This window comes from Raphanus sativus, unplaced genomic scaffold (genome assembly GCF_000801105.2).
Source record: "Raphanus sativus cultivar WK10039 unplaced genomic scaffold, ASM80110v3 Scaffold0410, whole genome shotgun sequence".
In the NCBI taxonomy this organism is placed as follows: Eukaryota; Viridiplantae; Streptophyta; class Magnoliopsida; order Brassicales; family Brassicaceae; genus Raphanus; species Raphanus sativus.
This window is the reverse complement of record NW_026615729.1, coordinates 27,941-41,304: the sequence shown is the minus strand read 5'-3', so window position 1 is coordinate 41,304 and position 13,364 is coordinate 27,941. Positions and strand designations below refer to the sequence as shown.

Genomic DNA, 13,364 nt, shown 5'->3' with positions numbered 1-13,364 from the left:
GTACTTCTATCATTCCAGTTTCGTTGATATTATCCATAGGAGGCTTGACTTCCAAATTGCTGTTGGTAAGTTATAGTTGTTCGTGGTTATATAAGTTACGTTTCAGTTTTGTTAATTAAAAAGTTATTATCTTGTGTATGTTTAATGACAATATTTATTTCAGATGTTATCGGCGTGGTAGTTAGTTGTGCATCAATCCAATTTCTTTTAAATGAAGAAGCAAAGATCAACGACCTGGCATTTCTGAGTTTCAAAATAAAAGATCATAGGTATAATAACTATCACTTTATAAATAACACTACATAAACCCTAATGTTATGTATTGTCATAATATGTTTGTTATACATAGGGAACGTATAATCGAATGCCAAGCACTAGGTGACACCGCCGTTCAATTTGAGAAAAATCGTGTTCGTTGTCGACAATCTGGAGATCCTGAAATTTGCTTATTACGATTTTGGCATATTAATCAATTCCGAGGTGGTATTATTTTGTTCATCTTCATTCGGTTAAATTGCAGACTGCGCTACTATGTATTAATTTCCCTCCAAGTTTAGTTTTTCTTACAGGTATGCACGAATACAAGCAGGTACTGTGGAACCCTGATGTACCTGAAGTTAACGAGCTACGAGCAAGGTATGTTAAGCATATATTCCTATCAAGAAATCATATTATTTCTTATTTGGTTATAACTTTAAACGCAGATTCTTCTTCGCATCTTGAATCGGATGAACACTCATCAGGATAGAGAGTGATGGTGGCGTTGGGAACTAAATATCTTCATGATTATGTTGAATCTCTGGTTGGATAATTTAGTCAATGTTTTATATTCGATGGTTGGATAATTCAGTCAATGTTTTTATTTAAGCAATGTTGAACAATTACGTTAATGTTTTTTAATTAAGTTAATGCGAAGTTTCTCCTAAGTTCTGCGAAGTTGGATAACTATATAGTTTGATCTATCGATAAAGTTTCTATTATTATTACGATGTCAGACCATTGAAAAAGTGAAACTAACACAAAATCTGACCTATTTCGAAAAGCCGAACAATTGATTAAGTGAAACCAGAAATTGGAACAATTGATTAAGAGAAACCAGAAGTTGGATAACAGTTAGAACATCAAGATTTACACAAGACCTAATTTACACAAGACCTTCAACCCCATATTTATTAACATAAGGGTCGCTGTTTATTAAAGACTGCCTGGAGTACTCAACCTCGGACAAACGCGGATTGAACCTGAAGTCCGACATTCCATCTTCGGTCTCAAGCCATATATCAGCAGGACCAACAATATCTGTATAAATAACGATTTTAGTAAACGTTTAACTCAACTATCACATTTAAAAGTAGACACAGAAACTACACTTACTCTAACAATGGCAAACTCTCCACATCTTAAGGGCCACAATCACCTGTCCTCTTCTGTTTTTAAGACCATCCCGGAAGGCATAGGCCTGCTTGCCAGTTATCACACATTTTATCTGGCTGTCACTATTGAGAGAATGTGTGTCAATTACAATATAGATAAATTTATCTTGGATAATTTGTTACTTTCTACTTACATGTTGTTCCTTATGTAGAACACCATCCTTGGTCTTGTAGAGTCATCAAAATGGACTTCCGTATCGAAGACCACTCCCATTGTATCTACCATATAAGTGTTATTCAACTAAATCAGTTCGTTTCACTTAGTTTCACTTACCTATACATAGTTATACAATGTTCTAAATCAGTTCGTTTCACTTAGTTTCACTTACCTCTACATAGTTACTCAACTAAACAATGTTGCGATTACCAACATCTACATATGTGTAATATATTTTAGCAGAACTCATACCTATGGGATAGTTTTGTTCCCTGTAGGACAAGTGAGGGATTGCATGGATGTTCATGAAGTCCATGAAGAGCCGATTGTTCAGAGGCTCGATGGTGCGGACTTGTGTGCTGGGCGTAGCAGATAGTCTGAACCGAGACTTAGTTGCCTGGAAACCTCCACTGGAATGTTGAACTTGTACCTGAAAGATTTCCACCCACTCCCTCTTTCTCCTCGAAGCCTCTAAACTTATCATTATCCCCATAAACGCTCATCTCCATCTTGGACCCCTACATTAATAAATAAAGTACAAGGATCACTGTCGGTAAGATAGGTGATGTTATGAATGACAAACCTGAGAGGTGATGATAACACTTACATCTTCATCTGCGAGGATATAGGTATTGAAAGGTATGTCGGTAAGATATGAGAGTAAATAGACAGGGTAGACCCTGTGTATTTTGACTCCGAAACGCCAAGACCTGAGCATGGGGTTATAACAAACCTCAGAAAGCTTATTGTAGTGTGTCATCTTGGAGTTGTTTGTGAGATTCGTTGTTTGTAGAGAGGAGAGATGATAGAGGAGATGAGAAATGAGATGATGAATCGTTTCTTTTCTGGTTGGTGAATTTTTCAGAGTGACTGAAGTAAGTTACTTCGGCGGGAGTGGAGTTTAAATGCAATGAGATGATGGTTTCGTGGCGTTTCAATGCAAGTGTAGAGTCGCAAGTGTAGAGTCGCAAGTGACTGATTATAAGAGACTTTTTCAATATCATTAATTACAGGAGGTTTGGAATATTATCATTAATTACAGGATTTTTCGATATCATTAATTATCTTTTTCTATTTGTTTGCAAAATAAAAAAATATAATATCTAGATATACATAGTTACATAATTACAGATGGTTTCGTGGCGTTTCAATGCAAATGTAGAGTCGCAAGTGTAGAGTCGCAAGTGTAATGATTATAAGAGACTTTTTCAATATCATTAATTACAGGAGGTTTGGAATATTATCATTAATTACAGGATTTTCGATATCATAAATTATCTTTTTCTATTTGTTTGCAAAATAAAACAATATAATATCTAGATATACATAGTTTCATAAATTTAGACTATCTAAATTCTGAAATTTTGGTTAGTTTCATAAATTTAGACAGTCAAAATTAGTTAGTGTCACTTAAATATATAGAGTTATGCATAGTTCTAAAGCCTATATATACTATTCGAGTCAGAAGCGTGCTTGTGAAGTCGTTACGGTTTGAAAATATGTTTGAAAATATCAAAGGGACACGCTATAACCTTGCGAACATAATATTGCCTTGCAGATAGTTACCTAGAATTTCTTAGGTGTACCTAGTTATACAGAGCAACGCAAAAGCCTGTAATCGGCAGGAGAATAATCACCTTATTGGCATGCCCACAACTTGGCCTTTCCTTGCGAGCTTAATATTGCCTTGCCAGTGTTTCCTTTTTTTTGGACCTGCCTGTGAGACTAGAGATCTAAAGAACCTCCTAGAAGCTTATAAAATATTTAGATAAACATTATAATTATATTCACATTAGAAGTGTATTTCTTTCAAAAAGTATTATATTTTGGTTATAACTATTAAAATAAAAAGTTACGCTATGGTGTGATTAAATGAATATCTAACTCAAATAAATCATGAAATGAGACAGTTATTAAAATAACCCACTCGGTGAGTTTCACTAAATTATTCACAGAATATTTCTTTGTTGCATGTTCGTTTTTCAAAGTTTCAAATCAACCCATGCGCCTGTTCTTGCAGTGATAAGTCGTGTCTTCTCGTCTTCTAAAGACGTCTATCAAAATACTGTTAAGTGGGATAGTAAATACAATCCTATCGGTAAGAGGATCATCCCCATTATAAGTAGGTTTATCACCTGTCCAAAAACGTTAATCTTTCCATTTACTCGATTAAACGAATATCTCGAATATCTCTCCACACTTCTCCATGTCGAACTTGGCTTCTCTCCCTCCTTCCATCCTCCATAAGATTCTCTCAAAGGTAGCAACACTTCACATCTGGGACTTCGGTAGTGCAAGAATTGCTTTCTCCGGGGTTAATCAAATCGGCAGAGATGACTACTTATATCGATCTGCTGATCTCATTCACTTCGATGATTGGATTAATGAGGTTAATGCTGTAAGAAAATTCCGACTTCTGTGCTACCAAGCCGGTAATCTAGAGGCCATCTACTTGCGCGGTATGTATGAGTTCTTCTACCTCCATTTACTTGATCAAGGAAGAGAGAAAATCCATCTTGCTGCTGAGAGAAGATTGTTGTTGGCCAAGTATGTAGATGGAATGCTCAACTTAGCGTTTAGTGTAGATGATGGAGGGTTGGTTCACAACTATCCTAACTTTAGTCGTGAATTTGTTGATCGGATGTATTACATGATCAGGAATAATAATCCTCAGCCCATTGGGGTTATGAAAAACGTGAGGTGTTTATGTCTATACTGGAAAGAATAAAGCCTTGTTCCGTCTCACATGATTACCGGTGCTCCGCAATAGAAGAACCGGTGTTTGTAGTCTCCTAAGATGGATCAAGAACACATGGGATATGCGATCATTGTTTCTGGCAATGTGCAGTTTGGGACTTCTGCCATGAAATTCACATGACCGCTGCCCACTGGCCAATTGAAGATTAGTTTCAGATAATGTAATGTCTACTTTTACTAAGTTTCAGATAATGTAATATATAGTTAGACAATATAAGTCCCAGAGTTATGGCATCTAGTTTTATCTACATTTCTTAGATGTACCTAGTTATACAGAGCAACGCAACAGTGTTTCTTTGTAAAAAATAGTTATGGTTGTATATTTTAGATAAAAATTATAATTATGTTCGTATAGAGATATCTAAATCCCACGTGTTTCTTACTGAAATTGGAAACTCAAGTTGTGTCTCCCAATGTAAAATTTTCAAATGTATTTAAAGTTGTATTTGAGATTAAGGGGTAACTATAACATTTCTCTGCAAGATTTACATATTAGAGTTCCTTAATAACACTACAGGAAATGTGGGTATTAATAGCGGCCGTTAAACGCTATTAGTCCCTTACCATAGCGTTTCCTTAAACGCTCTAACAGCGCCCGTTATAATAGGTCCGACACTTTCTATAGCGGATCTTTCGTATGCTATAGTTAAGTAAACAACGATAGCGTCGTTTTCTATGCAATTGTTAAATCTTATAATAACATGTTATAATTGTTATTAATACTCATTAATTTGAAGTTATCTATAGCAATTTGTTATACAAAGATAGCAAATGTTTCGTGTTATTAAATCGTTTTATTTACCCGAATATTTAATATATATATATATATAGTTATAAATTGATTTTATATTTTTAAAATGGATTATTTATTTCGAATTTTTGTAATTTTTAAAATTACTCATATTGAAAAAAAAGGCCAGTATAATACATTTAATTGTTTAAACAAACCATCAACACTACAAAATGAAATATTATCAATCTACCACTAACAACCCTTCACAATCATCCCTAACATAAAGACTATCATCATCAGAAGCTTCATCACACAGATCATCGACTTCTTGGACAGGTAAAGCTGCAGCACCTAAAACCTCTTCTGTTTCCAACTCATAGTAGCCTCTAGGTGGTGCTCTCATAACAACATACCAATTAGAATTATCATCTTCCCTAGAGTAGAAAACCTGTTATGCTTGAGAGGGCAGAATGAACGGATCTTTCAAATAAGCTGCCTGGTTCATATGAAGGTTAACGAGAGTGAAGCCATCTTCTTCCTTCACACCATTCCCTGTGTTAGCCCAATTGCATCTGAACAGCGGTACTTTGAACATGTGATAGTCCAGCAGTAAAATCTCCTTTATAACTCCATAATATGTAAGCATATCAGCAACTTGTCTCATATCTCGAGCACTTGATCTACACATGCTAAATGCTTCATAACTTACTCCACTGTTTTGAGTCTTCTGCTTAACCGCATCCGTATGAAACCGCTGGCCCTTAATAATAAACCCTTTATATGCTAAAGCAGCATTTCTTGGTCCGAATGCCAACCACCTCAACTCCTTAGAATGACTATTTATTGAGTCTGACTGAATCTGCGAAGACAAAATGTTCATCAATCGAACAATCCAACAATCTAACAACGTGTTCATCATCAAGCTAAGAGCTAAGCAGTATTGTCAATCTAACAATCTAACAACGTGTTCATCCAACAATCTCGACATGTTCATCAATCCAACAAGATGTATAAAATATTATAGAAGAAAACGAGTTGGAGTTGAAAACCTTTTTTTAACCCATTCTGCAAACTGCTCAGTATGGTGTTTCCACAGCAGAGTTTCATTTCTAGCACATCGAGCATCATTAGCTTGTAATTCTTCTAAATGCATCCTGATTTGACATTAAACAACAGGTTTGAACAACAAATTATAATTAAAAGTAGATGAAACAGAAAGGGTAACCTCTTACTCAACATAGGGATCCATAGATGCCATATTCATTAGCACATAGCGATGAGCAATGTCTCTATCTTTATCTGAAAGGGTGACCTCTACTCCCTTCTGCAGAGGTCAACCTTCAACCACGACTCTATCAGCCTCAATATCTTCATTACGATTAACTGGTTCTTGAACTTGTACTGAATCTTGAAGGAACTCTAAACAAAATGCAACACATTCTCCAGCTAAATACCCCTCAGCCATACATGCTTCTGGCCTTGCATAATTCTTAACAAAGGCCTTTAGTGTTTTCATGTACCTATAACTCAGTCAAGCAATATTAATATTAGTCAAACATCATTGCAAGAAATACATTAATTGAAGCAAATGAGTACATCAAACCTTTCAAATGGATACATCCAGCGGAAGTGAAGTGGTCCTCCCAAGCGTGCCTCTTTTGAGAGATGTATTGGAAGGTGGAACATGATATCAAAAAGAGATGGAGGGAAGAAGCGCTCCAGTTGACACATTGTTTCCACAAACTCTGTCTCCATTAATATAAGTTTCTCCGGGTCAATGATGCGTTGGCACAACCTGTTAAAGTAGCTGCATAATCTGTTAATGGCAATCCTAGGACCACTATGCAACAACCCTCTTAATGCAGCTGGTAACAAGTTCTGTACTAGCACGTGATGATCATGCGACTTTAAACTACCTAAATTAGGAGGGTTAACTGAAACACTATTCGCAATATTTCCACAATAACCATCAGGACCTCTAACTGAGATAACCTTTTGCAGAAAATGGTCTTCTCTTTCTTCGATAGCCAATACGATGCTGGAGGTAAGTATGTTTTTGAACCCCTAACCTCTGTGTGCAAGTGACTTCTGATTCCAATATCTGCTAAGTCTTTTCTTGCTTTCAAACCATCTTTTGACTTTGAACTTTGCATCAAGATAGACAGTATAGCATCCGACACATTCTTTTCAACGTGCATAACGTCAACATTATGACGAACATGCATATCCTAAGACATTAAACAAGAAACTGTTAGGCATATTCATATACGAGAAGGAGAGAATATAGTTCCTGATTACTATGCTTTACCTTCCAGTAAGGTAGTTCAAAGAATATTGATCTCTTCTTCCACCGCCATAGATCATTTGATTCTTCACACTCTTCTTCTTGAACCATCTCATCATCTTCCAACTCTGGTCTTCTCCTTTTTTTCTCCTTATCTAGAGGTCTTCCAAAATCATTCCTAAAAGCTTGTAATGTCTCATATATCTCAGTGCCAGTTTGTATCCTACTCGCATTCCCTTCCTCCACTGTGTTGTCGAACCAAGCTTTTTTATATCTGTAACGATGGCCAGGCGGTAGTCTCTTTCTATTTCCCATGTAGACAAACTTGCGGCTGAACTTAAGCCACCTAGATGGTGTATCCTTTCCACATACATTGCATGCTTGTTTCCCCTTCACTTTACATCCAGACAAGGTTCCTAATGCTGGATAGTCACTGATACTCCAAAGCAGCAAGGCTCTAAGTGTGAAATTCTCCTTCGCAAATGAGTCGTAGACTTCAATACCCTCAGCCCACAAATCTTTAAGATCATCTATTAATGGTGCTAAGTAGACATCTATGTTATTACCAGGAGCTGTTGGACCAGGGATCAGCAATGTCAACATTATATTCTCAGCCTTCATACACATCGTTGGAGGTGTGTTGTAGTTCACTAACAACACTGGCCATGTGCTGTGATTGGTGTTTTGCATGGAGAAAGTGTTCATCCCATCTGTAGAAATTCCAAGTTGAAGATTCCTTGGTTCAGCAGCAAAGTCTGGCCATTTATCATTCACTTGTGCCCAAGAGATAGAATCAACGGGGTGTCGCATCGTACCATCTTCAGTCGCATTGGTATAGTGCCAACACAGATCTTCAGCCATCCTCTTTGATCTAAACATCCTCCTAAACCTGTCCTTGATTGGAAAATATCTAAGGACCTTTGCCGGAATCCCCACCTTTATCTCATTACTGTGCTTATCCATTTCCCATCTTGAAACTTTGCATCTTGGACAGCTTTGTAGGTTCTCATACTCCTTCCTATACAGTATGCAATCATTCTTGCAAGCATGAATATTGTCGTAGCCGAACCCAAAGATCTTCAGAAATTTCTTGATCATCCATACTCTTTGGAAGCACATTGTCTTCAGGTAGCATATCCTTAAGCAAAACCAACAGCTGATCGAAGTAATTCTCAGACACACCACTTTTAACCTTGAATCTGTAAAGTCCCATGATTGCTGAAACCTTCGTGTGTTTGATACAATCCGAGTACAATGGCGTTTCAGCGTCTCTTAACTTTTTCCTAAACTCAGTTTCCTCTGCTGCTTCATCACCATCATTTGGCTCCACCCCACTTTCATTCGTCTGATTTGGACCATCTTCATCCATGGAGAATGCTGTCTTAAACAACTCATATGCCTCCCTTTCATTGCCAGGACCAGTGTCTTCTTTAGATTCTCTTTTTTCACCATGAACACTCCAACAAGAGCTCTTGTACTTCTTATCCATACCCCTAATCACTAGATGCTCGACTATTTTATCAACTAGCTGATGGCTTAAATTGCGGCAGTCTCTGCAAGGACACATCATTTCAGACAGATTTCCCAATCTTCTTGCTGATGAATACACAAAATTAGTTGCTCCTTCTGAGTACTCGTCACTATTCCTACATGATATATCAGAAAAAGTAGTTAGCTTTCTTTCAATCGGTGAATACAAGTGAGCTCGAGAGATCTTAGGTTATACCTTGGCAGCCAAACCCACGTCTTATCCATTTGCTTTATTTCAATCGGTGAACGGAACTAAGAGTCATCCAAATCAAAGATAACGAGACATACACGTCTTTCAGATCTTAGATTTGTTCTGAAAGAAGAGGATGTTTTGTTTGGAGTTGTGTTCTGGGAGAAGAGAATGAGAAAAACAAATGAACGGTTCTGATCAAAGTAAGTTCAGTAAATCAAACGGTGTAGGATTAATCAGTCTGCGATCCTAGTGGTGGCTCCTCATTGGCTTAGAAAAGAACGACTCTGATCAATAATGGCGAGATGTATCCATCGGCGTATGCAATTTCCACATCTGCAATCCTGGAGGTTACTCCCCATTGGCTCTGAGTATTAATTTTGTTTGAAATCAGAAAATTAACATAAAATAGATTTATAAGCAAAAAAAAAGTAAATTAAATTTTAAATTTTTTATTACTAGTATTCCAATTTTTGAAAAATAATTTCGTATATATATAAAATTTTTATATGAGTTTTTATAAAACTCATCAATATAACTCATGTATTCATAAACACTAAGACATAATTGTATGTACAAAGACTATAGGATTTGGAATTTTGGACAAATGAGTTTTATAATTTTTTTTAACAAATGTCTTTTATAAAATTAAGATTACAATATGATTTCTTATAATTTTAAAATCTATCATCTAAAACAATTTAGGGATTTGTTTGGGGTTTAGGGATTTGGAATTAGGGTTTGGAGATTTGTTTGGGGTTTAGGTATTTCTTTGGGATTTACGGATTTGGAATTAAGGTTTGGAGATTTGTTTGGGGTTTAGGGATTTTTTTAGGGTTTAGGGATTTGGACATAGGGTTTGGAGATTTGTTTGTGGTTTAGGGATTTGTTTGGAGTTTAAAGATTTGAACGATAGTACACAAGATTATATCTTAATATTACACATAATATTTGTTTTTTGTTTGTGAACTTACACATAATATCACACATAAATATTACACATAACTTTACATAAGTTCAAACTAGAAATACAACTAGAGACGTCGAGAAAAAAAAAACACAACTAGAGCTACATTGTTTCAGACTTTCACACCAACTTCAGTTTATCATTTGGCCATGCCACAACCGAACCTATTGCATCAGAGATGTATTCAATCTCTGAATTTGGCCTCCACACCTTTGCATCACCAATCTTAGCCACTTCAACCCACACCTTGCTTGCATTTGGACCCAGGGGCACAAAGTGACACAGCTCTTTCGGATCAGTTGAAGCCACTCTTCCTTCAGCTACCTTACGTCCGGTGTTGCTGCAGTCGAAGAGAATACACTTCTGCTTTGCACTTTTGGTGGTACTAGTGCTGCCTGGACTCTAAAACTCAACAAGTTCCAACGTCAACCAACAGACAAACAAATACAAGGTTATTCATTTCAATAACATACCATTGCTTTTTTCTTTGCTGGTTTGGTAGGTGATGCTGTTTTCGTGGCTGCAGGTTTTGCAGGTGTTGCAGCTGCAGTGATCGAAGCCATGATTTCAAACTTGAGGAGTGGCCATGCGATTTTCTCGTTAATTGCATCACCAATCAAAAACATCTCCGCAGTTGGCCTCCACAAATGAGCATTATCTTTAAACACCTTCACCACTTCAATGCTCACCGCATTTGGACCCAGAGGTATATTGTTAACCATCTCTTTGGAATTAGATGAGCACAGGAGACCTTCAGCAATAACCTCTTCTTCTTCTGAAGTCCAGTCATAGATTTTGCATCTTCGAGTTTCGCCTTCCTTGTGTTGCTACAATGTCACAAGCTAATGATGAGAGACCTATACTTATGTCGAAAAAGTACTAGATTAAAAAACTTTACCATCGATACATCTTGAGACGCTACTGGATTCCTGTCCAAAACCACTTTATTTATTGGCCAAGCTACTTTGCATCCCACTGCGTCCCCAAGAGATAATACATCTGTCGTAGGCCTCCAGAGAAAAGCTTCCGAGATTAATGCAGACTTAACAATAACAGCCACTGCATTAGGACCAATAGGCACACGACCAATTTTGTACATCGGTTCATCAGAGCAAAATTCTCCTTCACCAACAACTACATCTTCTGACTCAAACCAATCCAGTATTTGTACTCTGACTCCTTCTTTGAATCCAGCACTTGTCTCAGATGTTTCAGTCTCACCATTAGTTTTCTGTGAGAAGAGAAAACCATTATTAATTATTAACTGTAATCAGACCAGTTGAGTAAATGTAGTGAAAACGAGTATCTTCTTTCCAGCTAACTCTCGGACCATGCCCTTCAACTCTTCAATCTCACTAGCCATATCAGCAATCTTTGCGTCTCTAGATTGCAGAAATGCTAGTTTAGTAGCCGTAATCCCTCTACCAAACCCCCTTACTCGTCCAGGTTTGTCTTTTCCCAAAATCTTGGTGACAGCATCCTCCCTTATGTTATCAGCAGCTGATGTAGAGTCCATTTGACTATCAAGTGACTGGATTTGTTCCTGATACGAACATTTATACACAATATAACTCAATGATCATAATCCAAGAAGATGAAACACAATATATAACAAGTTCCAGAATTCTTACAATAGTCTCAGCATATTGAGGCTTCACGGGTCTACCATCAGCGTGAGTATGTCCCGCAATCCATACCTTACTCCTACTCACTTTTTTTGGGTCTTGACTCTTTTTTTTCTATACAAAATACATACATATATCTCAGTACACAGAGGTTTAATTATTATAATAAGCTATACAATATATAGATGTTTGAGTACATATTACTTACCATATCATAAGCTAAACGAATCATTCCTTTGCGGCTGATGGTATGAGGAATCTGATTTTTTCTCAGCTCTCGGTACCTATTACTTATTTCCTACAATATAAATATGAATGTGACTAAATCTATAAGACATGAAATAAGACATAATTAAATTTATAGAACATGACATATAATATATGGATAATTTACCGTGAAACTTGAGGTAGTCTTGCTCCTAACCCAAGTGTTCCACACTTGTATAGATGGGACGTTGCTGGGTTTTAATTTTAATCTCTCAGCAGCAGTCTTCGCTGCCCGTACTTGTGACACTAGCCTTGACTTCCCAGCCCTCCACAAGCTTCCCAACTGCTTGAAAATAACAGCTTTATGCCACTCTTCTTGCAAGTTAAACCTCCCCTGCATCAAAATAAGCAAAGGTCAAACATGTTTATAATGTCATATTGTGGTTCAATAAAGCATATATATACCTGAATTTCTTCCCACATTGTTGCTTTAGTCACTGCATCAAGTCTTCTCCAATCAGAAAGTGTTACCGGAACATGTTCTCTCACAAGAGGACCAAGAAAAGATGATAGTGTTACTGAACCAGGTCCAACATGCTCACCAAAGTCAGTGAATGTGACCGCAACCTTTTCATTAGGATTTTCAGCCACTCTACGCATCTTTGTTGGTCCTCTTCTATTTTTTTCTTTCACTTCTTCCCGTGGTAGCTCAACTCCTTCGTTACTAGGAATCTCATCATCTTGAGCATTGCTGACTTCTTCGTTCCCTTCCTCATTGAGAACTTCATCTTCTACCATATTAGCAGGTTCTCCATCATCCTCTTTCTGTTCCTGTCCTTTCAAACAAGCTTCTCCTTCTTCTTTATCATCTTCAGACCTTGCCTTCTCAGCTTGATCAGCCACTGGTGTTACATCTTCCGGTGTTACATATTCTACCTCATCATCTCGAGGAATATATTCTGGTGTAACATCTTCTAGCTCATCATCTCGCGGAATATATTCTGGTGTAACATCTTCTAGCTCATCTTCTACCTCGTCAGCTTGAGCAGCCACTTTCTTGATTCTACTACTTCTTCTCGTTGGCGTTAGAACTAAAGCCTTTGTTGGGGCAGCCACTTTCTTTGTTGTTCTTTTCTTCACTGTGTGTTGGATCTACTACATCCAAGCCTTGATTACGTCTACTCCGACGAGAACCAACTTGTCCTCCTCCTCCTGTTTTTGCCATTTCTGAAACTGATAAACAAATCCAAAATCAAATCGGAACCTACAATCATATTCAAAATCTAAACCGAACAAACCCATAATCGAATAATGTGTTAACGCGGACATGCATGTGAAAAGAGATTCGAATCGAAGAGATTCGATGAACTAAACTGATAATATGAAAATTAAAACCAAAGTAAACATCAAAACCGAATTGCATGTTCAAATCGAAACCGAAAATCACAAACTTTCACATGTCCAAATCAAAATCAAATCTC

General features: G+C 37.1%; 3 protein-coding genes across 3 annotated transcripts; 1 reads left to right on the top strand and 2 right to left on the bottom strand.

Annotated features, from left to right (window-relative positions):
- The first annotated feature begins 3,796 nt into the window (after positions 1–3,796).
- Positions 3,797–4,318, top strand: LOC130502071 (uncharacterized). Its single transcript, XM_056996890.1, has one exon. It carries the CDS (start codon positions 3,797–3,799, stop codon positions 4,316–4,318), a length of 522 nt encoding a protein of 173 aa, XP_056852870.1.
- Positions 4,319–6,413: 2,095 nt separating this feature from the next.
- LOC130502070 (uncharacterized) lies at positions 6,414–8,327 on the bottom strand. Its single transcript, XM_056996889.1, has 4 exons — positions 7,389–8,327; positions 7,073–7,308; positions 6,684–7,022; positions 6,414–6,600 (listed from the first exon to the last, which is right to left on the bottom strand). The coding sequence occupies exons 1-4, from the start codon at positions 8,325–8,327 to the stop codon at positions 6,414–6,416; spliced, it is 1,701 nt and encodes a 566-aa protein (XP_056852869.1).
- Positions 8,328–9,997: 1,670 nt separating this feature from the next.
- On the bottom strand, positions 9,998–13,108 carry LOC108829682 (uncharacterized). The gene is made up of 9 exons (XM_056996888.1): positions 13,082–13,108; positions 12,349–13,035; positions 12,071–12,277; positions 11,885–11,974; positions 11,683–11,790; positions 11,382–11,594; positions 10,950–11,282; positions 10,525–10,878; positions 9,998–10,453 (listed from the first exon to the last, which is right to left on the bottom strand). Exons 1-9 carry the CDS (start codon positions 13,106–13,108, stop codon positions 10,172–10,174), a joined length of 2,301 nt encoding a protein of 766 aa, XP_056852868.1. The 3' UTR covers positions 9,998–10,171.
- Between the last annotated feature and the right edge of the window lie 256 nt (positions 13,109–13,364).